This window comes from Pyrgilauda ruficollis, unplaced genomic scaffold, assembly GCF_017590135.1.
Source record: "Pyrgilauda ruficollis isolate IOZ18807 unplaced genomic scaffold, ASM1759013v1 scaffold14, whole genome shotgun sequence".
Taxonomy (NCBI): domain Eukaryota; kingdom Metazoa; phylum Chordata; class Aves; order Passeriformes; family Passeridae; genus Pyrgilauda; species Pyrgilauda ruficollis.
Genome location: NW_024512543.1, coordinates 9,616,057 through 9,636,614, shown reverse-complemented (window position 1 = coordinate 9,636,614; position 20,558 = coordinate 9,616,057). Strand labels below are relative to the sequence as shown.

Below are 20,558 nucleotides of genomic sequence, written 5' to 3'. Positions count from 1 at the left end.
AGTCAGCTTTCTGTTCAAGTTAATACTTTGAAATCAACTGAGATTAATTATTTAACAGTTCCTTGCATTGTCAACCCTATGCATTAAAACGTCAAATCATACCAAAAAGATCATAAAACTGGCTCTAAGGGCGACCTCCAGTGAAAGCCCGTCTGCTTTTTAATGCAGCACAGAGCATAAGCCAATTGTCCAAGAGTTCATTTCTACTCCTGCAGGAAACGACCCTAAATCTTTTTGTAGGGTACGTGAGATTCATACATAGTTAGCTACCTTCGGACACCGCGGCTATTAGAAAAACACAAAATAGCAGAATATTGTCACGAACTGAGGGAAAAATCAGATGTTTCTCATAGGTAGCAACATGCATGCTGGCCAAAGGGCTCGTGAACGTTTCCTTTTCGAAGGGAGTTTGGCAAACGGGGACGGGACGGGGAAAAGGGCTCTGCGATTTGTCCTGGGTACAGCAAGCTGGCACAAGTCGGGAAGCGGTGGCAACGCGCTGGGACCGGAGGGTAGCGGGCATCCCTGCTGCGGGCAGCCGTGAGCCCGGAGCAATGTTACTTGGCGATGCTGCGGGAGTTGGGACAGGGAGACACGACACCGACGGCCCCGAGCCGCTTTAGGAAGGGCTTCCCCGCCAGCGGTGAGGGAGCTGTACCGGAGGCTGAGGGCTCTGGGCGAGCCCAAGGGTCCCGCTGCGGTGACGGGCGACGGCCCCTCGGGGTGAGGAAAGGAGGTGCGCGCCTCGCCGCGGGACCGCCTCTGCCGCGCCGAAAGTTTGCGAAGTGCCTCGGCGCTGGGGAGAGCGGGGCGGGGGCTGCCCCGGCGGAGCTCCTCCTTCGGGGCCGGGCCTGGGCGGGCGGAGAGTGGAAGGAGCCCCCGGTCCCGGAGTGCCGCGGCTGCGGACGGAGCGAGCGGCGGTCGTGCCGGGGTGCTCCGCGCAGGAGGAGCCCGCGACGCTGCTGCGGGCGGCCCGGGCACGGGGCCGGGGAGCTGCCACCATGAGGCGGCGCGGCGGGGGTTGTCTCCTGCCCGCGCCTCCGCAGCTCCTGCTGGTGCTGCTGGGAGCGCTGCTCCGCTCCAGAGGTAAGCTGCTGCCGCGGCACGCTCTGCCCCGCGGCAGCGCGGGGGGCCCAGCTGCCGTCCCGGGCTCGGCGGCGGAGAACCGTGCCCGGGCACAGAGCCCTGCCGGCCGCGCCGCTCACCTGCCCGCGGGGCGGGGAGCCCTGCCCTGCGCCGCCCCGCCGCGCTTTGTCCGCGCCCCGTCCCGCGCCCGGACGAGGGGCTCTCGCCTTCGCCGTGTCGCGGCGGGCTGGAGCCGGCGAAATGCCCCGGCAGGCCGGAGCGCGGGGCGCGGAGAGGCGCTGCCCTGGGGGCGCCCACGCGGCCGCTGCCCCCCGCGGAAGTTTGGCGGCGGCGGGCGCGGGCTTTGTTCCCGCGGTGCGAGCGGCGGGCCGGGCCGGGGCGGGCGCGCAGGTTGCCTCGCAGGCTGCCGTGCCCGGCGTGTCGGGACAGCCGCCGCTCCGGAGCAGGAATGCAGCCGCGCACCCGCCGCGACGGGCCCCTTAAAGGTACAGCTCGGCTCCGCGGTGGCGCCCCGGGCTACCTGCCTCGTCTCGGCGGGGACTGGGAGTCCTCCCGCAGCGCCCTGGCACGGCGGGGCCGGAGCTGGAGTACCAAAAATAGTGATGAGGGGAGGGTTTCACTGCGCTCTTAGCGCGCCGGGAGGTAGTCTCTTGAAGTCTCGCCATGAAAACTTTAGCTTCGTGGTTGCTCTATCAACTGACATCTGCTGTTTCTTCGTCTTGTGCTGTGGTTCTTGATTTTTACAAGTGCGCCCGGTGGAGAAGAAAACATCTAAACGGTTCGCAGAATTATTTATAAAGAGTTACAAGGCTTTTGGGGGAGGGGTGTGGAGAGGAGATACGTACCTCATTTCTTTCCCTTCACTGCTTTGGCAGCTGCTGTATAATTTCACCCATCCGTTTTCTCCTGTGCTACTCTGAAATTACAGGAAGCATTTGCAGTAGTGCTGCTGACCTCTATCATTCTACAAGTATTGCCCCTGGGGCACAATCATAGGAAGTTTGGGTTTCAAGTAATATTATTTCTCTTCTAACAAAAAAACTAATTGCAGGCAGCTTTGAAGAATGTGCTAAGCCAGCTTGGATAGACTGACTAGAGAGGGCTGTAGTTCTGCATATCAGAAAGCCTGCTTTTTAGGAGCCAGAAGTGCTCTTGAGTTCCCAAATGCCACACAGATACTTAACTGCCCTCTAGGAGTGAGAAGGATCTAAAAGATAGATCTTAGTGTAGATACAGATCTGGATGTGTTTTATTTTGGCTGTTACCCAGGTGTTCCTAGTTAATGTGTCTGGGCTGTTAACAGCCATGTGGGGGATGTCTGATTGTAAAATGCAAGTTTGTTAGTAGGTGGTTGTTCCTTGATGTGTCTAGGATGCTTTTTTATGGCAGCATGTTTCTCTTTCAAGTAGTTTTCCCATCAGTGCACTTTTGTGTATCCTCTTGTCAGATGACTATAAGTTTATGATTGGATGTGCCAGCTGGTTCCAGAAGTGAATATCCTCTTTCCTTCATCAAAATATGAGGAAATAAGGACACAATTCTGCAATAAGGACACAATTCCTGAGCAATCTTTTTCCTATTTGAAGCAAGGAAAAACATGAGGAGAGATCAGGATGGAGGCAGCAGAGAAAATGCCAGAATTTGTGATGAGTCAGTGTTCTTTCACTTAGCTAGAAAATTTTCAAAGTTGTCCCTTAGAAGTACCTGCAGGGGTGGTGTGCAGCTTTACTGTCAGAAAGCATTCACGGAAGTTGTGATGCCAAACAGGTAAGCTGTTAGAAACATTTGGTCATTTACTGCTCTGCCTCAGTGCAGGAGAGCGTAAAGCAAACAAGTCTGCAAGACTGACCTTTGACTCTTTTGTAGTGGATAGTGGCAGATAAAACTGGAGAAGCCAAAAAATCCCCAAACCAAACCAACAAAAGAGGTCTGCAAGTATCTTGAGCTCTTGGAAAAGTGCATTGCAGGTAAAAACAGGTGTAGAGAGGGAATTTAATGCTAATTTCCTGCACTGCTGGTGGCTGGAGCAAAGAAGGACCTGGTGTTAAGGTGGTCTGTGTTAGTATAAATACAGAATGTCACAGAACCCGTCTGGCTGTTGTGTTTGCTGTTTTGGCTTCTGGAGCTCTGCCAGAAAAATACATAGCTAATATCAGAGCTTCACTTCTGAAACATCTTGACTATGTTTTGTAGTTGGAAACCTGAATGTGTTACTTTTGTGGAAGTATATTTTGCAGTGGGAATCGCAGTTCCAACTGCCTGTGCTTGGCATTGCTGTTGGTTCTGAAGCTATTAGCCAAGTGCAAAGCACCTATTTTCTTACTGTCAACTTGGAGCTGATAATGTTGTCCTTCCTGGGTGTGCTGAGAGTGCCAGGGTTTGCTGAATCATCAATTTAGATGATATTCACAGATCTCTTGATCACCCTGAATTATCTTGACTTTTTTTTTTTTTTTTCCCCAAAGTGATGATGACACTGAGTAGCATTCCCTATATTTCTAAAATGAGGAGCAACATGCTGCAGGCAGTAACGAGTGATGTTTTTTTTGTTTCGCTTTTGACAATTCTGTCTACTAAAACATAGTGGAAAAGCATATGGCATAAATCTTCCAATATGAAGTTAGCATTATTGTTTTATTTAGTGTGTATATAAGCAATTTTATATTATCTTTCTAGAAGCTTTCAGTTGTGTGCTATAGTACTGTTTTCTGCAGTAGAGAAACTCTTCTTGTATCTTGGGAGTGTGGGTGTGTGCAGCAAGAAAATTAATAGGTGCCTAGTTGCATAAAGTGTTTGCATTTCCAGAATGTCTTGTGAACCTTGAAGAGGGATATTCTCTTCCTGTGGGCCACAAAATGTGATTGCAGAAAACTGGTAGTTGTTTTTCTACATTGTATTCCTTGAAATTACAGAAGTAAAAAGTGTTTAGATGCAAACATTATCCAGTTGTTTGTAGTTCAAACCAGAAAACAGTACGTGCTGTATGTTAACTAGAAGAGAAATCAAAGTGATTTGTATTTTGTTTTTACTTGTAAATGCTCTCCAGACTAGTGAAATTAACATTAAAAAATAGTTAAAACATTAATTCTATGAGAATGATCTGTAGTCTGATAGTGCTCTTGAATCTTCATGCACTCTTGTGAAATAGGCAAATATTATCCTTGTTTTGTAAATGTGGGAAGTGAAGTAGAAATTGTCTTGCCCAAGGCCAACTCCATTTGCCCTAGAATGCAACTTACCGTCGAACACAATAGAATGTATGCTTCATAACACTTATAAAAGCTGATAAAGAGATATTATCTTAAAAACCAGTCAAGGTTTTAAAAATAGGTTTATATAGTAAGTGCATGATCTGCAGCTTCATTGAATTCCTTTGCTGCTTGTGAATATTTCTCTTTTTAATAATTTATATTGCTCTTGCTGATGGTCAAAAGATGATAAAACCACAGAAATTTTACTGACTCTGTTGGAAAGGGTGAATTGGTAAATAAAGTGTTATTAAAAGAAATGTAAAGGAAAGGTGGATACTTAATTTCTCTAGTCCTCTGTTATTTCTGGCTTAGCTATTTGTGATGTTTTCTTATATGGGTTTACATGGTCAGGTGGTATATATGTAGACTTAAACTGACCATCTTTTAAGATGTCTGGCTTTACCTGATAAAACATCCAGAACTGGAGCTCTGGCATACAACAAACCAACTCCTTTAAGTGCCATACTGTATTTAGCAGCTGCGTTTCACACAAATCATGGCAGAAAACACTAAATATAATTGTCATCCACGGGTCTTACTTTTGTGTCTGTGGTGTCAATGATTCTTTGCCATTGCTGTTGGGTTAGGTATTACTCTTTTATGGGATTTTGTTGTCTCTACTGTGTGAAAACTGGGCACTGTAATGCTCCCTGAATCTCTTCTTTCTTCTGTCTGTAGATTTCCATTTCCCTGTACTAAAGATAGTAAGCGTATGGATGCAGGGGCTTGTTATTCTGTAGACTTGTGGTTTATTCATGCTGTATATCTGGTTGCTCTGGGAATGTTACCTGGGAGTATTTGACTGCCCTCCTGTTGTGAGTGAATTCATGTTCAGGTTTTTCAGCTTTCCAGGCATGTTTTCTTTGCCTCTCTTGTGCAGAACTGTCTGTTAGATGCTGAAGTGTTCCAGCCTTTGCATTTAGTCTGGGGGACTCTTGATCTGCAATCATTCTTTTTGTGAGCAGCAGATCTCCTTGGCTGTTGTGACCCTAGATGAAAGGAGACTCACTGTGTAAGGGCAGGAAAATAAGTTTTCATAAAGACTTTATTAACATCAAATAGAGCTGATGTTTGTTGAATTTTGTAGTGCTGAATTGTGAATGACTGAAATTCCTCATATCACGGAATTAGGTAATTTAATATAGAAGACAAAGAATAAAAGGGAATTGAAGTATCATGTGCCCAATTCTGATGGTATGAGATACATTAAGCATTCTGGTGTAACACCTGTGGGTTGAAAAGTAGTAACAGAAGCTTTGTCTGTCATGATGTTCTTAGGTGATTAGGTTCTTCTGGTATTAGCCACCAGTCAACAAGTCACAAACCATTAAGACTAACAGACAGTAATGTAGATGTAATGTAGATATTCAGTGTTTGCACTGCCAGTTGCAGTTTTGTCAAAAAGTGTATGACCAAAGACAGCACAGATCTTGTTTCTCAAGCTGTTGTATGTTGATAGCAACTTTCTGGTGTTGCAGCACTCAGAAGTAAAAAGCACCAGATTTTTAGCTTGAATGGGTTAGGGTTAGAATAAATTCACCTTCCTGTACTGATGAGGTTTTGTAAAGAGCTGTTGTCCAGCAAAGCTTCCAGTAGATAACATATTTGCCTGAAAACAGCCCCCATGTTCTGTAGTGTCAAGGTGGAATTTTCTGCTTGGTGTTAAATCTACCAGCAGTGAGACGTTATCATGACTCCAGGCAGGGAAGACCCCTCTCCTGGCTACCAGCATGGTGACTTCCTCAGTATGCCCTAGCAGGGCATAGTCTTCTGTGTCTCTTTGTTACTGCCTGACAGCCCCTCCCAGCTGCTGGAGCTTTCTGTTTCTATTGCATAGCAGCAGTTCTTTAATCAGAAATCTTGTTAGTATTCAAGGATAATTGATCCGACTCTCTGGTAGGGGGTGGGGACCCAGCCTTGCATCCTTCTCCTACTTGCCACCCCCAGTTTGACCCCTGTTGTCTCTTTGTTTCCTCCTGTTAAGTTTGTGCCAGTGATATGTGTGTGTGCTGTTTTTCCAAGCAGCCTGAAGTTGGCTGTAACCAAGAGCAGCAGTTAAATAGAGCCCGATTTCCCCGCTTCCTGGCGTTCAGTTGTTCGGCTCCATTTTCTGGTCTTCAGTGTTTTTGATTTGCAGAGAAGGAACTTACTTGGTGCCCCCGGGCATCTCTTAAACCCATTAGAACAAACTCCATTATTTCACTGTACTTAGAAATCCTCCTCCTTTAGCCCCAGCATCCATCAAAATAATGTATCCTCTGTAAGGCCCTCTGGAAAATGTTTAATAGGATCTTTTCAAACTCAAGGAGAGTTCCAGTTGGAAAGGGGGAGGGGAGAAGGCTAATGGAAGATCTGACTGTGACTTGCAGTAAGCCTGAACTTGGCCTGTGTCAGCTCTCCCTTCACCTCCATGCTGAACAGAGCGAATCCAACACTGGGATCAAAGCTGGAAACAAAAGGCTTTGGGAGAAAAATTTCCCGTCTGGCCAAGAGGCAGCCACACAAAAGTGGTGCATAATTTATCACTCAAGGTTTATTTCTGCTGTGCTCCTTCTGGAGAGAGGAGGAAAAAAGAAGTGACTCTCCTGCTGTTTTGAAGTGGATAAGTGATGGCTTTGGAGATTTGAGGCAGGAAGGAGCTAGAGATACCATGGAAAAACCTTTTCAGTGCATTCTGTACCCAGCTCGTCTCTTCTCAGTCAGACATTATTTCTCTTGAGGGGAACCCTATTCTTGCATTTCGAAGTTTCAGGGAGTGAGGACTTTTAACTTCTCTGGTAATTTCCAAATCAGAGTGGAGTGGTGTTGCCCTTGGCAAAATCAAGGTCTTTGACTTTCCGAGGTGTTTTTCTTAACTTAAGGATTGGTCTAGATGCTATGGCTTTGTGTAACATGAAGGAAGAGGCTACGTTTGCCCCAAAGGCTTTATAGACTTAATTGGACATCTGACATCTGATAAGGATCAGGGGTGTGATAGTTCTACTAGGATAGATAAGGTCAATATTAAAATTGTATTGCTTTCTAATTAAATTTCCTTTAGCTTTGATTTGATGGGAAAAGCTTCCAAAGTTTTTCATTCCAATCACTTCTTAGAACAAGGATAGAGAGAGGTTTTGGGTAAGAGTTGGCATCAAAGACTGCTGAAAGCTGGTAACTGTGTAAATAAGGATGAGGAAGCAAATGCAAGAGTAGTGTAAACCATGAGAAGAAGGTAAAGGGATATAGGAGTATAGATATTAACAGAAGCAAAGATAGGCATTTTGGAAATGAGAGCCAAGGACTTGAGCTGGCAAAGGAACTGAAGAGCCGTGTAAGGAAATCCAAGTGGAGTAATTATGTGGAATCTGATGGCAGAAAGAGTTGTTAATTAGGTAGGATAAAAGATGGAAATTTTGAAAGTGAAGATGAGCATTAAGCATAATTTAACTGCTGAGACAGGGAAAGACTTATTTTACTAATGCTTTAAAGGAGGATGTGACAAATTGTTAGGAATCCGTGACAGTAGAGTCCCTGACCAAATGGAGTGATTTTATGAAATATTAGGAGCCTAGCAATGGAGTCAGAGGTGGAAAGGGAGACTATTAGCAGAACACTGAGATGGTGAGCCCATAAGATACCTCCATCACCACCTCTGTCTGCAGTGGTGGGATGTGGAATCTCAGCCTTGGGAGCACATAAGCTGGAAGGATTTTTGAGTGGGATGTCCCGGAAGGTATTTTGGCAGACAGTATTGTCTGGAAAAGTGTATGAACTGTGAGGGCAGAACTGAAGTGAGAGGCTAGAACTTTGGAGATAATTGCTTGGACAAAAGCATAAAGTGAGAATAGGAGAATACTATGGGTTTGGTAAGAAGTCTGGATATAGAAACAAGTGTAAGTCTGGTGGCAGAAAACTTCTCCTTTCCTGGAAAAGCAGCCTACTTCTCTTTGCCTTCCCCATTAAGAATTGCTGTGTGAAAGAGTGAGTCATTATAGTGAACAGTTAAAACAGACACCTGATGTTCTCAGCCTTCTTCTCTGAAAGGCTCATGAGAAGCATTCTGGGACTGTGCAAGGTTAGAGGGAAATACACACTCTGCTCCTTTAGCCTGAATCTCCAGCTCTGTCAGTTCATTTGACTTGGTGACAGCTGGTAGTGCTGGGAGAGGTTCTTGCTTAAGGTGCAGCCATTCAGTGTATCAGAACTGTCTTATGGGATCTAGGATTGGAATAAAATAAAGACACACCTTTCTTTCTTTCTTTTTTTTTGCCTTTGTGCTCCCACCCAATTTCAGTTCTGAATTTCCATAACTGCTGAATAGTCAAATCCTTTCTTTGCAACTCTGAGGGCAGGGGAAAAAAAAAAAGAGAGAAGTCTTGGGGTTGTAATTTCCTGCTTCTGTTCCAAGCTTCTGAGGATGAACCAGGAGGTGGGATAATTCTCTGAATTAAAACTGCGTTTGTTAAGAGGAAGCCAGCTTTACTGCTGTCCTTTCTTTGTTATTCAGACTTTGCCACTTCTTCAAGCTTGACAAATTTAAGAAATTAGGTTTTTGAGGCCTCAGAGACTGTATTCTCCTCACTGTGATTTTTGAAGCCTGCTACTCCTGAAAAGCCTGAATTGAGCTTGTTTTGGCTGAAGGACATGCCACTAATTTGTGTTGCCTTTATAAAAAGGGCCTTGATCAGCACCTATTAGTACCTATTAGCATGAGGAAAAACTTAATGAGTGTCTGTGAGAGAAATCTAGAGAGTTTGTGGTATGGGAAACAGGAGATAGATTGGAGGCTTTAATAGCCAAGAAACAGGAGAGAATAGTCATTGGTAAATAGGAACTACCTGCACTTCTGTCATGGATCTCAAATAGAAGTATTCAGTGTTTAAATCTTAAAAGCATGATGCAGGAATAAGTGAGAGACTGGGTCAGGAGTTCTTCAAGAGCAGTTGTCATTGCATTGCAAACAGACCTAAGTTAAGTACAAGGACAGAGCAGGTTGAGCTCAGAGCTGTGTTCGTGCAGAGATGAAGTGGTGAAGGGAATTTTCTTGGGCATTGTCTTGGAAACTGGGAAGGACTGATTTGTCCAGTTGGTGTGGTTATGGCCCTTTGCTATCTTAGGGAAGGCTGCCTCTGCATCTGACTTCTTCCCTGATCAGTGAACAGCAGCTGCAGGAGGGTATTGACTCATGAAGAGCTGGTTGCCGAGCAGTTGCCTCCCCCACAAGGGTGGCAACCTCATGTGTTCCAGTTTGAACTGTCACCACTCATGAATCAATACTGTCTGTAAGCCTTTGCTCACTGCATTTTTGAGTGTATGGAAGAATTCAGACCTGCAGTTAGCATTAGCTTAAACAGGAGACCTTTAGGCCTTTTGGATGTTAGTTGTTGGTTTTAGGGGGTTTGTTTTTGTTGTTTGATTGTTTTGTTGATTTTTTTTTCCAGGCACAAGGTACTTTTATCTGGGAAGCAGGTGGATCCTCTCCCTGTGCCTCAACTCCTCCAGAAAGGCAGATTTGTCATCTTTAAATCTTTACAGTTATGCTGAGTAATTTCTACGCTACCAGTACTCAAGCAAGAACAACCCTGGTGTTCCTGGATTTCTGCAACCTTCAACTACAAACTTTGGTTGAAGTAGCTTGCTCACTAACAGGAGAAGCCTGTTATTTCTCTGAGGTTTCTCTTGTTTGTGACCTGCCTTCTGTGAACTGGAAGAGGAGGAGCTGTAATCTTCTGTTGCTGTTAGTGCAAATTCTAGACTAGAGCAAAATAAGTAAATTGCTTAGGTTTAAGTTTTCCAGTCAATTGTCCCTAGAAAATGTTGGGTGTTTTTTTGGTGCTTCTTTTCTTGCTTTGTTATGGTTAGTTCTTTACTCATAAGTCTTTAGAAGTTTGGGAGCAAACTTTTAAACTTGAAATGAATATCTAAAAAAAAAAAGGGGGATAATTCCTTTGATACTCTGTAGTAACCTTTTCTTGGTTGATTGTGCTGGAGAAGCAAACTTGATGATGGTTATCTGGAAGAATAAGAGAAACTCAGATGATTTTTTTGAGAAAGGACCCATGAGCAGTTGTTGTGATGAGATGCTTTAGAGCAGACTGGCAAGAAATAGGGGGTGGCAGACACTTGCCTCCTTTAAATGCTTGGCAGAACCCCACTTAGCTTAATTGAATACCCAAGGTGAAACCTAACAGTTACGATATAGAAATAATGGGAGATACAGGGCAAATGAGACCTGTATACAGTTCATCAATTGTAGGATAAAAATAAACAGCACTCAGACAGTAGCCTTCGAGCTAGGAAGGGAGTGAGGCAGAGATGACATCTTTGGTATGTACATCTTGCCTTACCCGCTCAGGCGAAACAGCCTCTGAGCACAGGCTTCGATTAAGTGACTGGGACAGCTGCCAAAACACCTACGTTAGCTGGCTGATGTACTGCAGTGCATTGGTCCTGCAGGTTAATCTGGGAAAGGCATGGAGTGTTAGCTGGGTTTGTCTTGGGTTTTTTCTTGAGCAACATTGTAACAGCATGCTTTGCATCCTGTGTCAAGATCTTAAACTAAATGTGGTGGCAGTGCTAAAAGTGCTTCTTGAAGTGTTGTGAGGACAGAGGGCCATTGGAATTACACCCTAGAAGACCAGGTAGCCTAAGGAGCCAGCTTTGTTGACTGTGCAGACTGCGTACTAAAGTCTCTAATGTGTGCTTTATGGCCCCATGCCCTTTAGAGACAAGCAGAAGGGGAGTGGCTCACAGGAGCAGAGTGACAGTAACTCCATAAGGAGAATATTATCTGTTGTGGGATGGAACTGAGCTAAGGTGGGTAGACAGCACAGACCCTCTCCAGCCCCACCATAATGAGCCTCAGGAACCTTTGCATGCTTAAGGCTTTGTGTGGCTGTGCTGGCTGCATTAGTGGACCTAGCAAGTAGGACGTTTGAACTGTTCAAACCATTAGAACTGAATACACTGCTGAGATTTTTCTCCTATACTAATCAAGAGTAAATTAAATATTTGACTCCCACAAGAACGATCTCCAGAGCTCTGTATGTTCTTCCATTGTAACCAAAGGGAAGTCAGCTTTTTTATTTTCACATGTGCAAAGACATGAAGTTACTAGATCTAGAGATCTGTGTAATGATTGCTACAGAGTAGGACTGGGGGGATTTCCATTGCTGATCCTAGCAGCAGCAAAACCAATTCTTTTTATGCAATCTTATCCAAAGCAGCAAAAATTGTCTCTACCGGAGAGCCATAGGCTGAAACCAAATGAAAATGCTATCCAAGCCTATGAAAACATTGTTTCTGGGGTTTGACGCTCTTTTTGAGGCTTGGGAAGCAAATAATTTAATCCGAAATTCACATGAGAAACTAGTCAGAATCTAAACCAGAACACAAGTTTCTATAGCAGAAAAAAGAAGTCCGGACCTGTTAGCCAACTGAACTGCCACAAGTTATTGTGCAAAGTTATTCTGCTGGCACTTAGTGCCAAGTGAAATGTGCAAAATGAAGTCAGACTTTCATGAAAGTCGGAGCTGGCATGTGCAATTTGAGTTGCATTTGGATACAGGGAGAATACCATAAATGATAAATGTTGGAATGAGAAGTGAAAGGAGAGGCTGAGAAGAAAATTTTATGATCTTAGGAGTAAAAGACACAATATATTAAAGCAAGGAACATTTATCTTACTAGAAATAAAATGTTATTCTTTGGAACATTTTCATTTCTATCCTTGGACTCCAGGCCATATGTCCCTTTCTCTTAAAACCTCTGTGGAGACAGGCCCTTCATATGTTGAATCTACTTCTGGAAAAAACTCAAATGTGCTGCTTTTTACATGTGGGTAACACTTGCAGAGCTTGTTTTGCCAATAAAAGTGTCTTTGAATTGATTGTGGTGGGATGTGTTACAAGTTCTGATGTAATATGAGGCTCTTTGCAAGTGCAGATTTTGATGAGAACTCATCTCTAAAATCTCTAGTAATTTTATTTTCTTGTTGCTGTTGTGAATGGGCTCCTTTCTTTCTGTGGCCCATTGTTGTATGGATGATGTTTGGAAATGAAATGTTTTCCATCTGGTTAATAAATTTGATTTATCCGTGGAGGCCTGAACTGCTGTCTTTGCTAGCACGAAATAAACAATGTTCCAACTGTCGCACTTATCACCCACTTGCCTTTCTCCAGATCCATGTCTTTTGCAAGGATCTTAGAAGAAATGACTCATGGATTATGAATTGCATTTTACCAGTCTTCTGTTCCTTCATATCTATCCATTTAGTCCTTTCCTCCTGTTTAAACTTGGTAAATTAAACACACTGCTTAAAACAATTAAACAGTGGGCTGGACTGTGGAGGTCTGGTTTGCCTGGACACAGTTGGCAGCTTGTTTCAGGTGGCATGAAGAATGCTGCTCCAAATGACTTCCAAGAGTGTGTTACTGATTCAGAGTAGGGTTTAGTATAACCTTGCTTTATGGGAAATATTGTCATCAAAATACAGTTTTATGGTAATATATAGCCCATGTTTTGGAATAGCAGAATTGGAGGAGATTTTGCTCCTGCTCCCTTTTCTTTTAGCCAAACTTGATTTCTCTGAGAGACATGTTTTTTGGCAGGGATACTAGGATGTTGTCACTGCTGAGGGTTGTTCTTCTCTGCCTGCAGTGTGTGTGGCTTGGCCTCCAGCTGCTGGGCTTCCTTGGCCCAGGGGTGTGGTTTCTTGTTGTGCCTGGTCTGGTGTAACTGGGGGTCGTCCCAGAGAGCAGTCTCATTCTCTTGTCCCTTTGATAGGTCTGTGTAGATATCTGCTGGATGAATCAGTCCAGCTTGCTGGTTTGTCACAGAACTGGCTTGCAGAATGGTGAAACCACAGGTTGTGTGGTGTTGGCAAACTGAAGTGAATTGCTCCTCAGTGAGCTCATCAGTATAGACCTGATGGAAGGACACGGGGAGGCAAGACCAACCATTTTTTTGGCACCGACTTGCTGTTTCTTTGCTTTCCCTTGATAGTAATTTGGAAAGGCTTTCCCTAGAAATATGGAGAGGTGAGAATTCAAGCCCAAGATTTAATTTCTGTGGCTCACATAAGCATAGGTCTCTTTATTCTATTGTTACTTGTATGACAGTGCTGTATTAGCATCCAAGTGTGGTGAAAGATGAACCCATAGATGTTGCAACTGGTGCAGTACATTAATTGGTGATGCCCTTTGTGGTGGAAACTTCTCTTCATTAGGGTTGCAAGAAAAGACCTACTATCTTATTTTAGTTGGGCTACCACACACTAAAGTTATGAGTTGTTGCCAGAGAAATGGTCAATCTGAATATGAAAAGCTTTATTGCCTTGCTAGTGCCTTGATTCTTCTTCCTTAATCTTACCTTTTAAATGACTGATGTCTAGCAGAGAGTTGGTTTTTGACTCTTTATTCACAGACTCTGGATTAGAGTTTTGCTTGCTCTCCCCACCACTCTCCGCTGATGTAGTGTGATGATGGTTTCACAAGCCCAGCCTGGGTATGCACACAAAAGAAGGCACAATCCACTCTCTTCCTGAGCCGACGTGGAAGTGGCAGTGGTGATGCAAAGTGTCTGGCTAGTTACAGGAAGACAGAGCTAGCTGTGGGAAAGCATAAGCTGTCTAAATGGCCATTCCTGTTCTCCCTGAATGAATATGTGGCAGGCTGAAGGGGAAGATGTACATAGGATGAATCTTACACATGAATTGTCAATTGGCTCATGTAAAGATTCACTCTAATGGAAATCATAGCTTCACAGTGTTACATGCAGCATGTGCATAAAATAAGAACAATCCTTATTCTGAAGAATTAATAATTTCTACATGTAGTAAATTGATAGATGTATGAAGTAATGAGAAAAAAACTCCACAATGAAATACTGATTAACATAGTCAACAGAGGCTCCACTTAAGCTTTGCCTTCTAGTCTGTACAGTGATGCTTCTTCCTGCCTCTCTTTTGAAGCTGCCTTTCTCTAATTGTTCTTTTCCCCCTCTGATACAATGCACACAAGATTATCACAATTAGACATGTTTGTTGTGTCTGAGGTTTGATACTGTGAGAGTGAAAATTATTCTCAGATGTAATGTCTAAGAGGATTTAGTTGCTCTTTTTGCCCTGAATAGTTGCATGCTCCTGTTATCTGCCAGCATATTCAATAAACAGTCGGCACTAGTCTAATGAGGAGCATCCTATCGAAACCCAGCTCGCAAAGATCTGTTCTGCGTCCGTTACTCTTCCACTCTTTCCCCTATCCTGACTGTAGCATGTCTTCGGATGGATCACAAAATGGTATTTAACCATGTAATCACAAAGGTCAAGAAATTTGAGAACAGAAGCTTAACTTGGGTTAGAAATCCAAGTTTTAACCCTAGATTCCTGGCTTGGGATAGTTTAGCTGTTGCCAGCTTTACCTAATAATTGTTAAATGTTCATTTTTGCTGCTTTGTAGCAGCAAGGTAGATTGCTGGGTAGAATTCTGTAAATACATAATTAGCTCCAGTGGCTGTATTTACCCAATAGCTCAAGTGTTTTTCCCTGCACCCCCTGGAGATCAGCTGTACAGAAGGTGGGTTGGGAGTGTCATCTTTGCAAACTGTTACATAAAGATTCCCTATGTTTGTTGGGCCAGGTGTGCTAATGGCTAGGACTGGGATTTTTTTACTTTTCTCTCAGGGTAGTTGACAACTTTATTTTGGAGTCCACAGACTTTTTTCTTTTGAGGGTAAAGAAGTTAACCATGGTGACTAGTTGCTTAATAGCTGGGTTTTTTTTTGCACATTAAAGTCAGTGGTTTTTTTCCCAGATTAGAATGTTACATTTTTAAACATTTACTTAGTCAAGTGTAGAATGATCAAATTCCGTGTGTTTATTCCTTTTCATGAGAATTTTCAGCACAGTAGCATGCCTGTCCTACTGCCAAATGCACACACTTGGTAAGCGGACTGTAAGAAGAAAATCACGCATGGCCCACTGTAGTAAATACATTTTTAAAGCCTTAAACAGGAAATGACCCCAACTACTTCTGTCAGTTTGCCTCTGAGGTCATGGTTCTGCAAGCAGTGAAGCAACAGAAGGAATCAAACTGGGCTGGGTTAGGAAGAGTTGGAAGATTCTTCAGGTTTGCATCTTTATGAAGCTCATTGCCCACTGCATAACTTTTGCTTATCTGTGGGTTTTTTTATCAGACTGCACGAAGCTATGCCAGGTTGTAGGGGTTGTAGGACTGGCAGTTAGAGAAGGAGGGCTAAGAGCTCCTGAGGGTGGGACAACTGATCGATGTAAAATCACCATCCTGAGGCTTCTTTCTAGTTTTGAGCAAACATCATTGTGTTTCTGGAGAACCTGAGACTTGTGTTCTCACTTAAATATAGTTAAATCAAGACTGCTTTCTGTCCTTTGCTTATTGTGCGCAGAAGCAGGTTTGTTTCAGAGGGATACCTGGAAAGAAATCAAGAAACTAGATTACAGCATGAAGGGCAGAACATTTTATCTTCTCCATGGAAAACAGACATGTTCCTCTGAGGACTTGATACCTAAATCATCATGTATGTATTCAGTCTGCAAAGTGTTTGTGCAGTTTTAAGGGGGGGTATGGGAATGATTTCCCAAATGTTGTTGCTATTTGTAATTCCACATTATCAAACAGCACGTTTGATAATGTACAGTAAAAAAATGAAGGGAGGGTAATGAAACTCTAAGCAAGCTTCTCAAAATCTGACTTAGTGGACCACATTCAGTCTCAGAATAAAGGGCCAGGAAATGGGAAAGCTAACTGAACTCAGCCTCTGAAGCTGAGATGAATGCTATAATGACTGTAATGCTGTGTAGCTTAATTGGGTACTGTGACTTAAGCTGACCTGATCTTGACTCATCAAGGCTTGTTGGCTGAAGGTCCAAAGGTACCAGATGTTCTTACTCAGAGAATGAGCCATTAGAATAGATGTTATGTTCTTACCATGTCTGAGAACAGTAGCATAAGATACCAGAAAAATTCAGCAAATTTAGTCAACATACAAACTGGACACTAAGGCCTTTTCCCCGCCATCAGAAATACTTTTTTTTCTTTTTTCTTCCTGACTGAAAAAAAAGTAATTTTACTGCACAATTATTGAAAATAGCTCCTCCACTTAGGAGTGGAAAGAGAGGAAAAAAGTCTGTATTCAACTGAAAAAACTCCCAAGAACTTCTCAAGGTAGACTGTAATTAGTGGAGGTAAAATTCTGCTACAAGTAGACAAGTAGCCCTGTCACTTCTCTACTGTTATCCAGTCATTTTAGGTAGCATTTATAGCACTGATGGGCTTGGGTTCTCTTTGATCAGAGGAAGTACTCTATATTTGGCTGAATAATATTGTATTGCAATGCCCACAAATTGGCTCAAAAGCCTGATTCAACTTATTTTGTCTGCTGTACCCTACTCCCCAAAGTATGGTGGAATAACAGAAGGAAAATTGCTCTTGAGTCATTGTGGTAAGTGTATCTGTAAGGCAGGAGACATCACACTGTCTATTCATGGATTTTGGCCTTGAGATCGTGGTTCTAGCAAAAGGAAGTATGCTTGCATTGGGGACACAGAAGAGTTTAAAAGCTTTTCAAGTAGGAAAAATTCTTCCAGGGATGAATGATGTATCTGCTTAAATGATTTGAGCTTTATGAGGAATCTTTTATTTGGATAAGCACTTCAAATCCTGGAACTTGGTCCAGGAAGTAGTATCAGAAGCAGTTCTTAATAATATTGTTAATACAGACTGTTCTCATGAGAAAAATCCACAGGCATCTTTAGCCTGCTTTTGTATGGAAGCAGTGGTTATTTCAATATGTATGCATAACTTCTCACCCAAAAAAACTGGTCTCAGAGAACAGAAGTTTCATGAAAATAGGCAGCACAATAAAGGGAAGGGACCACAGGAGCAACCTGGCTGTGGGTGAAGATTCCTCATGAGTTTGCATTTTTTTAGGCATGAAAGAATCCCCTCCCTCCATTTGGCAACAGATGCATCAAAATTGTCTGTTAAGAGACGAATCCATCGGAAACTGCTTTATGAATCCTGTTTCTTGTGTAGCTATTGAGATTATTCAGGTGTGCAAGTTCAGGTCTTACTGGGCATAAGCCCATTTCCAGGTCCCCAGGCAGTGGCAATGGTCTGAGTGGTTAGTTCATCAAGCTGGGAGATGTTTAGTCCTCTCTCATTGGGAGGCAAAGGCCTTTAATGGGCTTTAATTGGGTTGCACTTTGGAACTCAAAAGCTTTGTTTGGTTTAGGATGTGGCTGCTTGGTTAGAGTGTAATATTTCTGGAAAGAAGCATGTTAAACCTGTGTTTTGAACTAACTGGCTGCTGGCTATTTCCCAAATATGAATGAGGTTTTGGGTGGATTTTTTAAGTTTTTTTTTTTTTTAATGTTTAAACTTGTGAAGTTTTTGGACTGGATGTTATCAAGTTAAGGTTCTGATATTGTGCTTATCCCCAGCTTAAGGGTCCATGGAGGCTGTGCTCTCTTGTATACCAAAAAATTCTAAGTAGAATATATGAAATAATTAGTACTCCCAGTGATCTGCCTTGTGCCTCTGAGTGACTGAATATGAGGTAAAATATTGCTGAATGTTACAGTTTACAGCCTGGCAACTTTAATTTATTTTAGCATGCTGGGTTATAACTGGAGATTTAGGAACTGTGCACAAGTGTCCTGAGGTAATGTATTGCCAGATAAGATCCTCTGGATTGCTGGGTCTAGTCTGATTGAACTGGAAGGAAGCTGCAGGCGTGACTCTCTTTTCCCTCTGGAGGTGTTCCTCTTGCTCTTCAGGCCGTGTTACAAGGCCTGCATGCCTCAGCCTGGCCAGGGCAGAAGATAGCTGAGGGCTTTTGCTGAGTGCAGGGAAAGGAAGGAAAGGTGTCCTATTTACTCTAAACATCCTCAGTGTCTTGAAGCACAAGAGAGACATTTTGTAATGCAAGTTGAACCAGTTCTGATAGTTTTTCCTAACTAGTTACATCAGAAAGGCCAAGGATCATTACTTCTTTTGCTGATTTTTTTTTTCCTTTTTTTTTTTCTTTCAACCTTCCTCCCCCTCCACCTTTTGTCTTACTTTCAGTTCACCCATCTGCATCTGGTCTTGCCCAGGCAGCTGCTGCTCTATTTGTATGTTCCCTGGGGGAGCTCTGGTGCTCCTTTAAGATCTCCTGTTGCTTTGGGAATTCACCTTTTAGACATGGTGCTTCATTAGCCTCTCTCATTTATTTAGTACTGTGAGAAAAGATTTCCCCTCCCAAAAAGCAGAAGAACTAGTTTCCAGCAGCATGTGCTTGAGAGAAGAGTGTCTCTATGTAAATAGAACAGGTTTAAAAGCAATTGGCAAGGGAGCAGCTGGAGAGGTTTTGAAGGAATATTGTTTGACCGAGTTGGCGCTGTGAGGCCCTTAGGAGGCTGAGGCTGAAGAAATCCCCCCTGCTCGTTCTCCATGCGGAAGGTTTGTCCACTGATGAGTGACTGCACTGCCTCTGTGCACTGCTGTCTCTTGTCCCCTGCCTCGGTCTCAGCACGGTTGCTCCTTTTTGTTGCAGCTCGTTAGAGGAAAAATAGCCATTTGGGATTTTTTCAACCATTGGGTTCTGCATTTCCTCATTTGCCGCCCCTCTCCCCTGCCGGGCGTTGTGGGAGTCGTCCCCTCTGCAGGCGATGGTGGGAACGACTCCGGCCTCACTTATCATCAGTGACAAATCAATGGCAGCCTTCAGAAAGCTGGCCCCCAGGATCCCCGCTCGGCACAGCTCTGGAGCAGTGGGAGGCTTCCCTGGTGGATAAAGGACTCCTTGCAGCCCTGACTTGTTGCCTTAAATCTAACTGAGGAAACCTTTTCAGTCTCTTCATCAGTGGCCCCCTCCCCTCTCGATTTGTCTTGGGGAAGGTGGCGGCTGGTGGAAGGGGGGCACATGGGGAGGTGGGGGCAGACGAGAGTGGGAGAGCATTGGGGTTTGTAACACTTTTTTCTGTTTCCTTTTCACAATAGCCTGGCTAGTGCATGCAGAGCTGGGCTCACAAAGCCTCCCCGAAGTGCCTGGAGTCCCGCAGGGCTCCTCACAGTGAAAGTTTGCTGTGTGTATTCCTACCAACAATACAGCTGGGCCCAGCAACAGGCTCCAGCTTTGGGCAAATATTTCTACAGCTTTTCCTTAATCGCTTTTGCGGGAAGGAGGGTGAGATGGGTTTGAGAGGTAGGAGGGTGAAAGAAATTTTGTATATGCAAAGGAGACAAAAATGCATATGGGTGGACGGATTTATCTCTGGCTTCTGTGGTCCAGGCTTCTAAAAGGAACCTTTGTCAGCATCTGTGCTAAAGCTAGAGAGGGTTTGGGGGGCATCAGTTGGATCTGAAGGAGAAGGGAGATTAAGGCAGACAGCACATAGTGGTTTCAGCTCTGCCAGTCTAGTTTTTTTGTTTTCCTTTAAGAAGGAAGCATAGTTGACAAGCCCTTTCTGTGTAGTTTAATCCAAAGTGTTGGTGTAGACTGAAAGTACAGCCTTTTTTTTGTGTTATGTCTAGCTCATTTCTGCTTTGCTGTTCTGTGGGGTTTATGCTTGAATTCCTGTTCTCTCTTTACCTGTGAATTCTCTCAGCTTCTAGTTTATTTGATCTGGTTCACAACTCAAGACTGGAAGAAATCAGAAAAGTCATGTCCCTTTAAAACAAATTATTTCACCTTCACTGTCTGATAGGTTTTGGACTTGGATGTTGCTTGAACCCACTGCTATAGCCCTGGGATAGACAGGTAGGTTCTTATCAATGTGCTGGTTTTGTCTCCTCTTTCTAAAGCTGCAGTGGAGATACCTAAGCAGCATGAAACTGCTTGATTGGGTCAAGAAGAGGTCATGTGAGCCCACTTCTCTGTTGCATTATGAGGAAAAGTTAGCCAGGACACTTTCTTTAAACATTGCTTTCTGCCTCTACAGGTCTGGCAGTAAGCTTGGTGTTCCTACAGTTTGGAGTTAAATTCTTACATTAGTTAAGCTGTGTTGCATGTCTGTTAAAGGTTCAAATGTCATCTTAGACCTGAGGTTTTTATTACGGTAGGAATGGTACCAGAAGCATAATCCTTGTTCCAGGTGTGTTATGTCAGAAATTAAATTTGGGCAGGAGGTGCTTACCTGTGTCAGTGTTCTCCAAGAGCAGGGAATACTTTTGCTCTGAGATCATGGTTCCACAGATGCTTCACACTGAGCATAACTAGGGGCTG

At 43.7% G+C, this 20,558-nt stretch overlaps 1 protein-coding gene across 1 annotated transcript in view; it reads left to right on the top strand.

Moving 5' to 3' along the window:
• The first annotated feature begins 916 nt into the window (after positions 1 to 916).
• Positions 917 to 20,558, top strand: part of LRP4 (LDL receptor related protein 4) — an 88,849-nt gene continuing 69,207 nt past the window's right edge. Inside the window, exon 1 of the mRNA XM_041460094.1 lies at positions 917 to 1,086. Coding sequence (XP_041316028.1) covers positions 1,002 to 1,086 — 85 coding nt within the window. The 5' untranslated portion in view covers positions 917 to 1,001. The remainder of the gene's footprint in view (positions 1,087 to 20,558) is intronic.